Here is a 12,394-nt window from a genome sequence, read left to right on the forward strand (position 1 = left end):
AAGCAGACCTTTCTGAGGACAGTAATCTCAGGCCTGCTGTGCTAACTCTTTTCTGTACACTGTACTTAACGTGCTTCTATCAAGTGAAAAAGTGGCTTCAGGGGCTTCTTTGGAAATGGGGGTGGTATAGTTATAGAAATGAGGGAGATGTGAAGAGGGTGGGACTTTGTGCCCCCTCTCCCATTTTTCTCTTCCATAAATTTAGGATTGCATGGAAGGTTTTATATGTAAAAAAAAAAAAAAAAAGTGCTGCTGTTAAAATTATGTTTGATGTTTGAAAACCACTCCTTTAAACAATGAGATGAATTTTAAGAAAAATATTAATAAAATCACAGTTGGGATTTTAGCAAGATCATCTCTGTAGTTGATGGGAAGTATTTTCCAGATTGTGGTAGTGGTGAATTTGGGGCAGTGGAGGTGATCAGAGGCAGGGACGCCAAGCCAGAGATCATGAGAGCCCCAGGTAGCGTGGTAGCATGAGGAAGAGTGGGAGGGGATGGATTAGAGTATTTGCTCTACAAAGTGAGTAGTATTGTGATGTATGATTGGCTGAGGACCTGGTTGAAGAGTGAGATAGAAGTTTATTTTTTTACATAAAAATCCGGTAGGTGGCCCAGGGCTGGTTCGGCAGCTCAGCAATGTTGGAGAACTTTGCTCTGCTTTGTTCAGCATTCTGTGGGCCTCGCCTTGCCAGGTTGGCTCTTCCAGCTGCAGGCATCACACTTACATTCCAGTTAGAAGAAGGGGAGGGAGGGGAGGAGGGCATGCCTTTCTCTTTAAGGGCATGTAGCAGAGCTGCACAGGTTTCTGCTCACATCCCATTGGTTAGAACTGGTCATATGGCTGTGCCTGGCTGCTTGAGAGGCCAGAAATGGATTATTTAACTGGGCAGCCTAGTACCCAGCTAAAACTTCTATTCAGACAGGAAGAATAGCTATTAGAAGACAGCCCTAAAAAAAAAAAGAAGACAGCCCTGCCCTCTCCCCAACACTCATGGCTTATTTAGGATTTTCTTTCCTTTCTTGGGAAAAAGATGGAAATAATATTGACTCTTAATTTTTTCCCCAGGGTATGTAATTTTTATATTACTGAAACAAAGGAAACATGGCATTCAATGAAACAGTGATAACGCTGGCAATGTATCTTTGCAAAATCTTTGACTCAAAGAAGGGCACCAGCCCTGTCCAAAAAATGTGCCAGTTTGCTGCTGTTTATTGTTGCTTCTAAAAAATACAGAGAAAGATAGTAATATTGTAATAACTCTGTATGGTGACAGGTGGTAACTACACTTACTGTGGTGAGAATTGTGTAAGGTATAGAATTGCTGAGTCACTGTGTTGTCCCCTCGAAACTAATATAACATTGTATATCAATTATACTTCTATAAAAGATGAACCGTGAGAGACTATGGACTCTGAGAGACAAACAGGGTTTTAGAGGGGAGGGGGGAGGGGGGATTGGTTAGCCCGGTGATGGGTATTAAGGAGGGCACGTACTGCATGGAGCACTGGGTGTTATACGAAAACAATGGATTGTGGATCACCACATCAAAAACTAATGATGTATGATGACTAACATAAAATAATAAAATTTAAAAAAATAAAAAATATATATATAAAAGAATAAATAAAATAAAAATAGAACAGGAGTTACTTGCTCATTGCACCTGGCCCAGATAAGGAATAGTTATGATTGATCTTGCCATGGCCAATCATTTCTCTCCCAGGAGAGGCTAAAAAAAGGATCAGAAAACCTTACTGCTTTGCAACAGACACTCTGTTGTGTTTCAACTCTTTGTGTTCAACTTAAAAGTTATGGAAAAGGAAAGGAATCTTACAAGCATTGAAATCAGTGTTGTAATATCTGAATGCTGTGTGGTTTGGATAGGGAATAAGGGGGCAGTAGAAAACCCTTTGTGACTAATCTCTGTCTCTGCCTTGGTACTCAAAAACCAGAATTAGACTTACCTCAAAGGTGCCAGCCCTGCTGTGGGGAAGGATCTGATGAATCCAGGTGGCCCATTTAATGGAGTGGAGGCAAAGCAGAGACTCTATGGCAGGTTAGGTTTTCTAGAAGAGGAGTTACAATGATAGCTTGTGGGTTTGGGGTTTACTCTCTTTTGTTAAAATGAGATGATTATATTCATTGAACAAAATGTGTTTTATCTTTTTATTATTTTTTTTAAGTAGGCTCCACGCCCAAGGTGGGGCTTGAACTCATGACCCTGAGATCAAGAGTCTCACACTCCACTGACTGGGCCAGCCAGGTGCCCCAAAATGTGTTTTATTTTTATCAAAATGAGATTTACAATAACTGTTCACATATATATACTTTTACCTGGAAGGTTTTAATGTGATCATTAAGAAACATGTGGAGTACTACGAAATATCTTCATTTAAGGAACTCTAAAATTTTATATATTTTTTTGTTTATAGCCTATACAGTTCAGACCCCTGAGATTACATCTCCAACTGCGGCTACAGAGGTTTATTCAAAAGCTTTGGCTGTTTGCCATGGACCACTGGACCACTATGACTTTCTGATTAACACTCATGAGCTAAAGAATGATGAGAATCAAAGAAGAGTCATACAGTGTTTGCAGAAATTACATGAGGACCTTAAAGGATACAGTATAGAGGCAGGAGGCCTTTTTTCAAAGGTGAGTTTTGTGTGATATTAAAGATGGAACAGTTAAAAGTAAGCATTTTATAAAATGGATTAAATGCAGTTGGTACAATCATGAAACTGCTTGAAATTCCTCACCAGTTCCTTTTTTTTTTTTTTTAAGATTTTATTTATTTATTAGAGCATGAGTAGGTGGGAGAGGGAGAGGCAGAGGGAGAAGCAGACTCCCCACTGAGCAGGGAGCCCGATGTGGAGCTCCATCCCAGGACCCCGAGATCATAACCTGAGCCGAAGGCAGACGCTTAACCAACTGAGCCACCCAGGTGTCCCTCTCACGAGTTCCTTTAAAGAAGCTCTGTTGGATCCCTATTCCTGACCTCTTGATGCTCCATAGCTTTCTTTTACCTTTGGGGGGATTCAAATAGCTTCATATTTAGGTAATAATTGATGCTATCTAGTCTAAATGGAAATTGGACAATTTAAAAATTTCCCCTCCCTCTAGCTCAGGCCTGTCCTAGGATCAGCAGTGCAGAAGGTGGAGTGATTTGTTCTTCCCCTCTCCCTCCTCTTCCTGTGTCTGCTTGCCTGGCTTCTCTGGGGTCGGGATGAGAAGATGGAAATTAGAGCAAAACAGCAAAGTCTTAAGTGAACAGTTAAGGGCCTTTTGTGTGGTAGACACTGATATGCTAGTGCTTTGTTGAAAGGGCACACTGGTGGGTTCTTTTGGACTCCCCTGGGGACCTCCCCACTGCTCCACTTTTGGACCTCTTATGACTCTGGTTGAACACCTTGCTTGCACCACTGCATTCTGCCGGTCCCCCTTGCCCTTGCACTTAACCTTCTTGGGTGGGCTCCTGTCAGGACAGCTCTACCCAGTGCACCTTTTATGGTGTCTACTTAGGCCACAAGAAGCATAACATCTCCTTTCTCCAATCCCTACTCCAGCTTCAGTCAGCCTCCTGGAGACCTGTGGCAAGTTCTTCCAGGGACATTTCCATAGCCTGCTTTGGTTACTGCCTGTGGGATTTCCTCACCTAAACAAGCATCCCGCTAGAGAGGGGGATGCCCATCTTGTCATACACTCAATCCTAATCTCTTTGGACGCTTCCCTTGGGAGCCACCTGCTTTTGGCATGAGGTTTATCTGGGGGAGATGCCACAACATTCCTTACTTACCTAACAGCATTCTATCTTGATCGCTTTCTTCAGTTCCACTTTTTTTTAGGGCTGTTTTTGCTTCTTTTTTTTTCTTACAGTACTTCCTGCATGGATGTGACTAATACCTCTTTTTAGAATGGAGGGGAACTTGTTTCTCCTGTCCTTAGCTTTGAGCTTTTGCTGAAATTTTGAGAAAACAGGAAAACTCCCATTCCTTATCCCATTATAGAAGCCATGGCCATCAGTAGTGTTCTCTTCGAATTATGAGGGATATTAATAGTAAGAAAAGTTGGAATATGGTTCAACCAAAGAAACTAGTTTTCCTTTAATTGGCCAACCATCCTCCCCCACGTACAAATGTTCTATTATTAGGAGGTCTTTAGAGGAAAGGTAATATATAACATATGTTAGTAGTGCTTGATTTAAAAACTCTAATCGAAGTAATTTTACTTTTCAAAAAGCACTTTAGATTATACTTACAGAGTTTTATTTTTATCGAAAGAAAAATGCTGTCATCGCATTAACATCTTTTGGTTAAATGGACTAGGGATTCATTTAGATTACGGAAAGAAAGAGAGATTTAGAATAAGACTACATATGCAAATAACAGTGAAGGGCATCTCTGTTACACAGACAGGCCTCCCAGAGCCAGAGCCTGAGGCTTTGCATCAGTGGTTTTGAAAGTGTTGATGACTTGACTGGCAGGAGGCACAGGTACCTGCCGATTCTTGCTCCAGTGCTCTGCCATTCATGTAATTTGCTTACTCTGGTCTTCCTTCCCCCACGTCTGTTTCCACTTCAGTTTGTCCTGCCAATTTATTAATTCTCTTCCTGTATCTGTGGTTTAAATTCCTCAGTAAGAATCTGATAGGAAACCCAATCACGTTATCCCTGTTTGAGCAGAGCTTCCATACCAGGTTTTTTGGAGGGCACTAGCCAGTGTAAAGATCTGATCTCTGCCTAAGGTACCATCCAGGGCTCCCATGATTCTGCTGGTTCCCTCAGAAGTAGACTGTGACTGTGGTGGCCACTGTGATTGGCCGGCCCAGTGTAATGGTTATAGGAACTAATAAGGAATTATCCCTTTTGATGGCCAGCCTTTCTTCATCTTCCAGTATTTCCAAAAGTTTATAGGCGAGTAAAGAACTAAAAAGTTTGGAAAACGTAGACTGCTTATGTACTGTGTACCTAATTATAGTTTGTAATACAGATGGTCTTCCAAATAAAATACTGGCTTGGTTATATGTCATAGACAGCAAGCAGGATGTTTCACTTAACTGGGTTTTTGGTTATCAGAATGCAATTGCTTTCATGAATTTTCTATTTTGTTCTCTTTGTAGTCCTTTCCCTTTTAGAAATACAGTCCTTTTTTTCCCCCTCCTCCCCACTCTGTATCATCCCTAGGGCTCATCTTACTGTGATTGGTGAACTTACATCCAGTGAAAAGTATCCTTTAATCATTAATGTATCTGGTTGCCAATTCAACAACATTTTTTTTTTCTCTTAAGTAATTATTTGGCTCTTCTCAGGGGTATTCTCCCACACTTCCTCCTTTGATTTCTGAACTGGCAGTGATGGGTCTGCCTGGTAAATTGACAGTTATTTAGCAGTAAGTAAATGTAGTATTTACTACCTAGAGTCCCTAGTTTTAATGTGTAGCTGTAATCTTATGTAAGTAAGAGATTTGACCTCTCAGGTAGTTTTATTTTATTTTTTTATTTTTTATTTTTTTTAAAGATTTTATTTATTTATTTGACAGAGAGATAGAGAGAGAGCACAAGTAGGCAGAGAGTGAGGGAGAAGCAGACTCTCCACTGAGCAGGGAGCCCGACGCGGGGCTCGATCCCAGGAACCTGGGATCATGACCTGAGCCGAAGGCAGCCGCTCAACCGACTGAGCCACCCAGGCGCCCCTCTCTCAGGTAGTTTTAAATGTGTCTAATGAAAGCTTGTATTTGCTTAATCCTAATGCATATGTGAATAAGTCTTTTGTAGATAGATCAGCATTTCTTTGTGGTAGTATTTGTCCTGTAGTTTCTTAAGCTTGCCAAATCTTCAACATTGAAAAAGACCCAAACATCTAATGTAATCTGAGTAAAACATATATAAAAGCTTTAGTTTTTGTTTACTTCTTTGTTTTTTAAGGAGATGGACAAAGGGGTCCTTTGGGCAGTCTGACCTGTTTGCCCTCAGACCTTCAGACCACACCAGGGAGCCACCCTGGCTGGAGACCTTCAGTTGTCTGAGGAGTACTTGGGTTAGACTGCTGGAAGCCCGAAGAGAGAAAGGAGAGGGAAGGAAGAATCCCTTCCAAGGGCAAGAGGGGAAATCCCTCACCATTTTGGGCAAGGGCAGTCTAGCTGCTTCCCCCCTGGGGCTTTGGATCCTCATCTAGGAGTAACCTCGGCCAGGAGGTGGGGGCACCAAATGTGGTGTCTCTCCCGATCAGGTGGAAACCGGCAGTGTGGGCGGTGAAAGAAGTCACCTGAGGCAGAACAAAGGAGACAGAAGTTTATTGAAAACACCGCAAGGGAGTGGTGGGCAGCATAGCAAAGCAGAGACTGTCTGCCTAAAAGCTTTAGTTTTTGAAGATTGAAAAAATGCCACAGACTTCTTTCTTTCTTTTTTTTTTTTTCAAGTTTTTATTTAAATTCCAGTTAGTTAACATACAGTGTAATACTAGTTTCAGGTGTAGAATTTAGTGATTCAATACTTACATGCAATATCTGGTGTTCATCACAGCACTTGCCCTCCTTTTTTTTTTTTTTTTTTTTAAGATTTTATTTATTTATTTGTTAGAGAGAGTACACAAGCAGGGGGAACAGCAGGCAGAGGGAGAGGCAGGCTCCCCCCTGAGTAGGGAGCCTGATGCAGGACTCAATCCCAGGACCCTGGGATCATGACCTGAGCCGAAGGCAGATGCTTAACCGACTGAGCCACCCAGGTGTCTCAACACATGCCTTCCTTAATCCTCATCTCCTATTTAATGCGTCACCCTCTCCCTACCCTCTGGTAACTATCAGTTGTTCTCTATAGCTAAGAGCCTTTTTCTTGGTTTGCCTCTTTTTTTTCCCCCCTATGTTCTTTTGTTTCTTAAATTCCACATATGAGTGAAATCATATGGTATTTGTCTTTCTCTGACTTATTTTGCTTAGCATTATACTCTCTAGTTCCATCCACCTCATTGCAAATGGCAAGATTTCATTATTTTTTTATGGCTGAGTGACATTCCAGTGTGTGTGTGTGTGTGTGTGTGTGTGTGTATGTGTGTACATACCACTGTTCTTTACCTGTTCATCAGTCCATGGACATTTGGGCTCTTTCCATAATTTGGCTATTCTTGATAATATTGCTGTAGACATCAGGGTGCATGTATCCCTTTGGATTAGTATTGTTGGGTAAATACCTAATAGTGCTATTGCTGTATCATAAGGTAGTTCTGTTTTTAACTTTTTGAGGAACCTCTATACTGTTTTTCAGAATGGCTGCACCAGTTTGCATTCCCACCCACAGTACAAGAGGGTTCCCCTTTCTCCACATCCTCACCAACACCTTTTGTTTCCTGTGTTGTTAATTTTAGCCATTCTGACAGGTTTGAGGGTACTATCTCATTGTAGTGTTGATTTGTATTTCCCTGATGATGAGTGATGTTGAGCATCTTTTCATGTGTCTGTTGGCCATTTGGATGTCTTCTTTGGAAAAATGTCTGTTCATGTCTTCTGCCCATTTTTTTTAAACTGTATTATTTTGTATTTTGGGTGTTGTTTGGTAAGTTCTTAATATATTTTGAATACCAACCCTTTATTGGATATATCATTTGCAAATATCTTCTCCCATTCTGTAGGTTGCCTTTTAGTTTTGTTGATTGTTTCCTTAACTGTGCAGAAGCTTTTTATTTTGATGAAGTCCCAATAGTGTATTTTTGCTTTTGTTTCCTTTACCTTAGGAGACCTGTCTAGAAAGAAGTTGCTACGGCTATTGTCAAAGAGGTTACTGCCTGTGTTCTCCTCTAGGATTTTAATGGCTTCCTGTCTCACATTTAGGTCTTTCATCCATTTTGAATTTATTTTTGTTTATGGTGTAAGAAAGTGGTCCAGTTTCATTCTTTTGCATGTAACTGTCCAGTTTTCCCAAAACCATTTGTTGAAGAGACTGTCTTTAGGAGAGACTGGATATTCTTTCCTGCTTTGTCAAAGATTAATTGACCATATAGTTGTGAGACCTATTTCTTCTAAAAATAAACACTGATATGCCAAGTATCAGAGAAGGAAAACTTGGGCTACTAGTTTTTGGTTTTTTTTTTTAGTGAAAGCAGAACTTTATTTGTAGGTTTGTTGATTTGGGAAAGTAAGATTTATGATTTTATTTTTTCTCTAAGCTTATTGAGAAATTATAATTCAAGGGATACAATGTGATAATTTGATACTCATGTATTACAAAATGATTACCATAATAAGGTTAGTTAATATCTCTATCTCCTCACATAATTACCATTTTTTTTTGTGGTGAAAACATTTAAGATCTACTGTCTTAACTACTTTTGAGTATATAATACAGTATTTTAAAAAATTTTTATTTAAATTCAATTTAATTAACATATAGTGTATTAGTTTCAGAAGTAGAATTTAGAGATTCATCAGTTGCATATAACACCCAGTGCTCATTCCATCAAGTGCCCTCCTTAATGCCCATCACCCAGTTACCCCATACTCCTACCCCACTCCCTTCCAGCAACCCTCAGTTTGTTTCCTATGATTAAGAGTCTCTTGAGGAGGAGCAAGATGGCGGAGGAGTAGGAGACCTAAATTTCGTCTGGTCCCAGGAATTCAGCTAGATAGGTATCAAACCATTCTGAACACCTATGAACTCAACAGGAGATCGAAGAAAAGAATAGCAGCAGCTCTCTGAACAGAAAAGTGACCACTTTCTGGAAGAGTCATATTCTGTCCCTTCGTAGTAGTTAACCTTATTTTTGGTATATATATATAAGTTGTTCTCTCTTTAAAATTTTGGGATACAGTTGCTTCTAACAGACCAAAATATACCCTAAATCTCTAGTGTATGGCTTTGTTCTAGTCTCCTGCCTGATCACATTCTTTACCCCCCCCTTTTTTTAATTTCTCTTCTTTCTTTTTTCAACCAGCTTCTTACCATATCAATTCCTTTTATAAAATCTTTTATAATTTTCATCTTTACAGTCATATTCCATCCCTTCATTGTATTTACCCTTATTTTTGTACATATATAGGTTTTTCTTTCTTTAAAATTTTGGGAGGCACTTTCTTCTAACAGACCAAAATATGCCCAAAATCTAGTGTGTGGCGCTGATCTATTCACCAGCTTGATCATATTTAATCATATTCTTTTCTTTAATCTTTTTCTTTTTTTTTCTTTTTTCTTTCTTTCCCTTTCCTTTCCCCTGGTTTCAGGTCTCTTCTGATTTGTTTAGTGTATATTTTTCTGGGGTCATTGTTACCCTATTAGCATTTTGTTCTCTCATTCATCTATTCTCCTCTGGACAAAATGACAAGACAGAAAAAATCACCTCAAAAAAAAAAGAACAAGAGGCAGTACCGACTGCCAGGGACCTAATCAATATGGACATTAGTAAGATGTCGGAACTAGAGTTCAGAATGATGATTATAAAGATACTAGCTGGGCTTGAAAAAAGCATGGAAGATACTAGAGAAACCCTTTCCGGAGAAATAAAAGAACTAAAATCTAACCAAGTCAAAATCAAAAAGGCTATTAATGAGGTGCAATAAAAAATGGAGGCTCTAACTGCTAGGATAAACGAGGCAGAAGAGAGAATTAGTGATAAAGAAGACCAAATGTTGGAAAATAAAGAAGCTGAGAAAAAGAGAGATAAACAACTAGTGGATCACAAGGGCAGAATTCGAGAGATAAGTGATACCATAAGACAAAACAGTATTAGAATAATTGGGATCCCAGAAGAAGAAGAAAGAGAGAGGGGGGGCAGAAAGTATATTGGAGCAAATTATAGCAGAGAACTTCCCTAATTTGGGGAAGGAAACAAGCATCAAAATCCAGGAGGCACAGAGAACCCCCCTCAAAATCAATAAAAATAGGTCAACACCCCAACATCTAATAGTAAAACTTACGAGTCTCAGAGACAAAGAGAAAATCCTGAAAGCAGCTCGGGACAAGAGGTCTGTAACCTACAATGGTAGAAACATTAGACTGGCAACAGACCTATCCACAGAGACCTGGTGGGCCAGAAAGGACTGGCATGATATATTCAGAGCACTAAATGAGAAAAATATGCAGCCAAGAATACTATATCCAGCTGGGCTGTCATTGAAAATAGAAGGAGAGATAAAAAGCTTCCAGGACAAACAAAAACTAAAGGAATTTGCAAACACAAACCCAGCCCTACAAGAAATATTGAAAGGGGTCGTCTAAGCAAAGAGAGAGCCTAAAAGTAACATAGACCAGAAGGAAACAGAGACAGTATACAGTAACAGTCACCTTATAGGCAATACAGTGGCACTAAATTCATATCTTTCAATAGTTATCCTGAATGTAAATGGGCCAAATGCCCCAATCAAAAGACACAGGGTATCAGATTGGATAAAAAAACAAGCCCCACTGATATGCTGTCTGCGATAGACTCATTTTAGACCCAAAGACACCTCCAGATTGAAAGTGAGGGGGTGGAAAACCATTTACCATGCTAATGGACAGCAAAAGAAAGCTGGGGTGGCAATCCTTATATCAGACAAATTAGATTTTAAACCAAAGACTATAATAAGAGATAAGGAAGGACACTATATCATACTTAAAGGGTCTATCCAACAAGAAGATCTAACAATTGTAAATATCTATGCCCCTAACATGGGAGCAGCCAATTATATAAGCCAATTAATAACAAAAGCAAAGAAACACATCGACAACAATACAATAATAGTAGGGGACTTTAACAACACCCTCACTGAAATGGACAGATCATCTAAGCAAAAGATCAGCAGGGAAATAAATACTTTTTTTTTTTTTAAAGATTTTATTTATTTATTTGAGAGAGAGAATGAGAGAGAGAGCAGGAGAGGGGGGAAGGTCAGAGGGAGAAGCAGACTCCCCACTGAGCAGGGGCCTGATGTGGGACTCGATCCTGGGACTCCAGGATCATAACCTGAGCCGAAGGCAGTCGCTTAACCAACTGAGCCACCCAGGCACCTGGAAATAAAGACTTTAAATCTTTTTTTTTTTTTTTAAAGGTTTTATTTATTTATCTGAGAGAGAGAATGGGAGACAGAGAGCATGAGAGGGGGAGGAGGGTCAGAGGGAGAAGCAGACTCCCTGCTGAGCTGGGAGCCCCATGTGGGACTTGATCCCGGGATTCCAGGATCATGACCTGAGCCAAAGGCAGTCGCTTAACCAACTGAGCCACCCAGGTGCCCCTGGAAATAAAGACTTTAAATGACACACTGGACCAAATGGACTTCACAGATATATTCAGAACATTCCATCCCAAAGCAGCAGAATACACATTCTTCTCTAGTTCCCATGGAACATTCTCCAGAATAGATCACATCCTAGGTCACAAATCAGGTCTCAATCAGTACCAAAAGATTGGGATCATTCCCTGCATATTTTTGGACCACAATGCTTTGAAACTAGAACTCAATCACAAGAGGAAAGTCAGAAAGAACTCAAATACATGGAGGCTAAAGAGCATCCTACTAAAGAATGAATGGGTCAACCAGGAAATTAAAGATTTAAAAAAATTCATGGAAACCAATGAAAATGAAAACACAACTGTTCAGAATCTTTGGGATGCAGCAAAGGCAGTCCTAAGAGGAAAGTACATAGCAATAGAAGCCTTTCTCAAGAAACAAGAAAGGTCTCAAATATACAACCTAACCCTACACCTAAAGGAGCTGTAGAAAGAACAGCAAATAAAGCCTAAACCCAGCAGGAGAAGAGAATTAATAAAGATCAGAGCAGAAATCAATGAAATAGAAACCAAAAGAACAGTAGAACAGATTAACGAAACTAGGAGCTGGTTCTTTGAAAGAATGAATAAGATTGGTAAACCCCTGGCCAGACTTATCAAAAAGAAGAGAGAAATGACCCAAATAAATGAAATCATGAATGAAAGAGGAGAGATCACAACCAACACCAAAGAAATACAAACAATTATAAGAACATATTACAAGCAACTATATACCAGGAAATTAGATAATCTGGAAGCAATGGATGCATTCCCAGAGATGTATCAACTACCAAAACTGAACCAGGAAGAAATAGAAAACCTGAACAGACCTATAACCACTAAGGAAATTGAAGCAGTCATCAAAAATCTCCCAACAAACAAGAGCCCAGGGCAAGATGGCTTCCCAGGGGAATTCTACCAAACATTTAAAGAAGAACTAATACCTATTCTTCTGAAACTGTTCCAGAAAATAGAAATGGTAGGAAAACTTCCAAACTCATTTTATGAGGCCAGCATTACCTTGATCCCAAAATCAGACAAAGACCTCATCAAAAAGGAGAATTACAGGCCAATATCCCTGATGAACATGGATGCAAAAATTCTCACCAAAATACTAGCCAGTAGGATCCAGCAGTACGTTAAAAGGATTATTCACCACA

At 39.7% G+C, this 12,394-nt stretch overlaps 1 protein-coding gene across 5 annotated transcripts in view; it reads left to right on the forward strand.

The window, feature by feature from the left end:
* Positions 1 to 12,394, forward strand: part of AFG1L (AFG1 like ATPase) — a 235,383-nt gene that overhangs the window by 38,367 nt on the left and 184,622 nt on the right. For 4 of the 5 annotated variants that reach the window (XM_064597957.1, XM_064597959.1, XM_045865273.3 and 1 more), the window contains one exon: positions 2,436 to 2,659. In XM_064597957.1, coding sequence (XP_064454027.1) covers positions 2,436 to 2,659 — 224 coding nt within the window. Of the gene's footprint in view, positions 1 to 2,435; positions 2,660 to 12,394 lie in introns of those variants that run through there. The other variant, XM_064597960.1, reaches the window with a different exon arrangement.

This window comes from Mirounga angustirostris, unplaced genomic scaffold (genome assembly GCF_029215605.1).
Source record: "Mirounga angustirostris isolate CCGP_5_RB_7025 unplaced genomic scaffold, mMirAng1.0.hap1 SCAF_8, whole genome shotgun sequence".
Lineage (NCBI taxonomy): Eukaryota > Metazoa > Chordata > Mammalia > Carnivora > Phocidae > Mirounga > Mirounga angustirostris.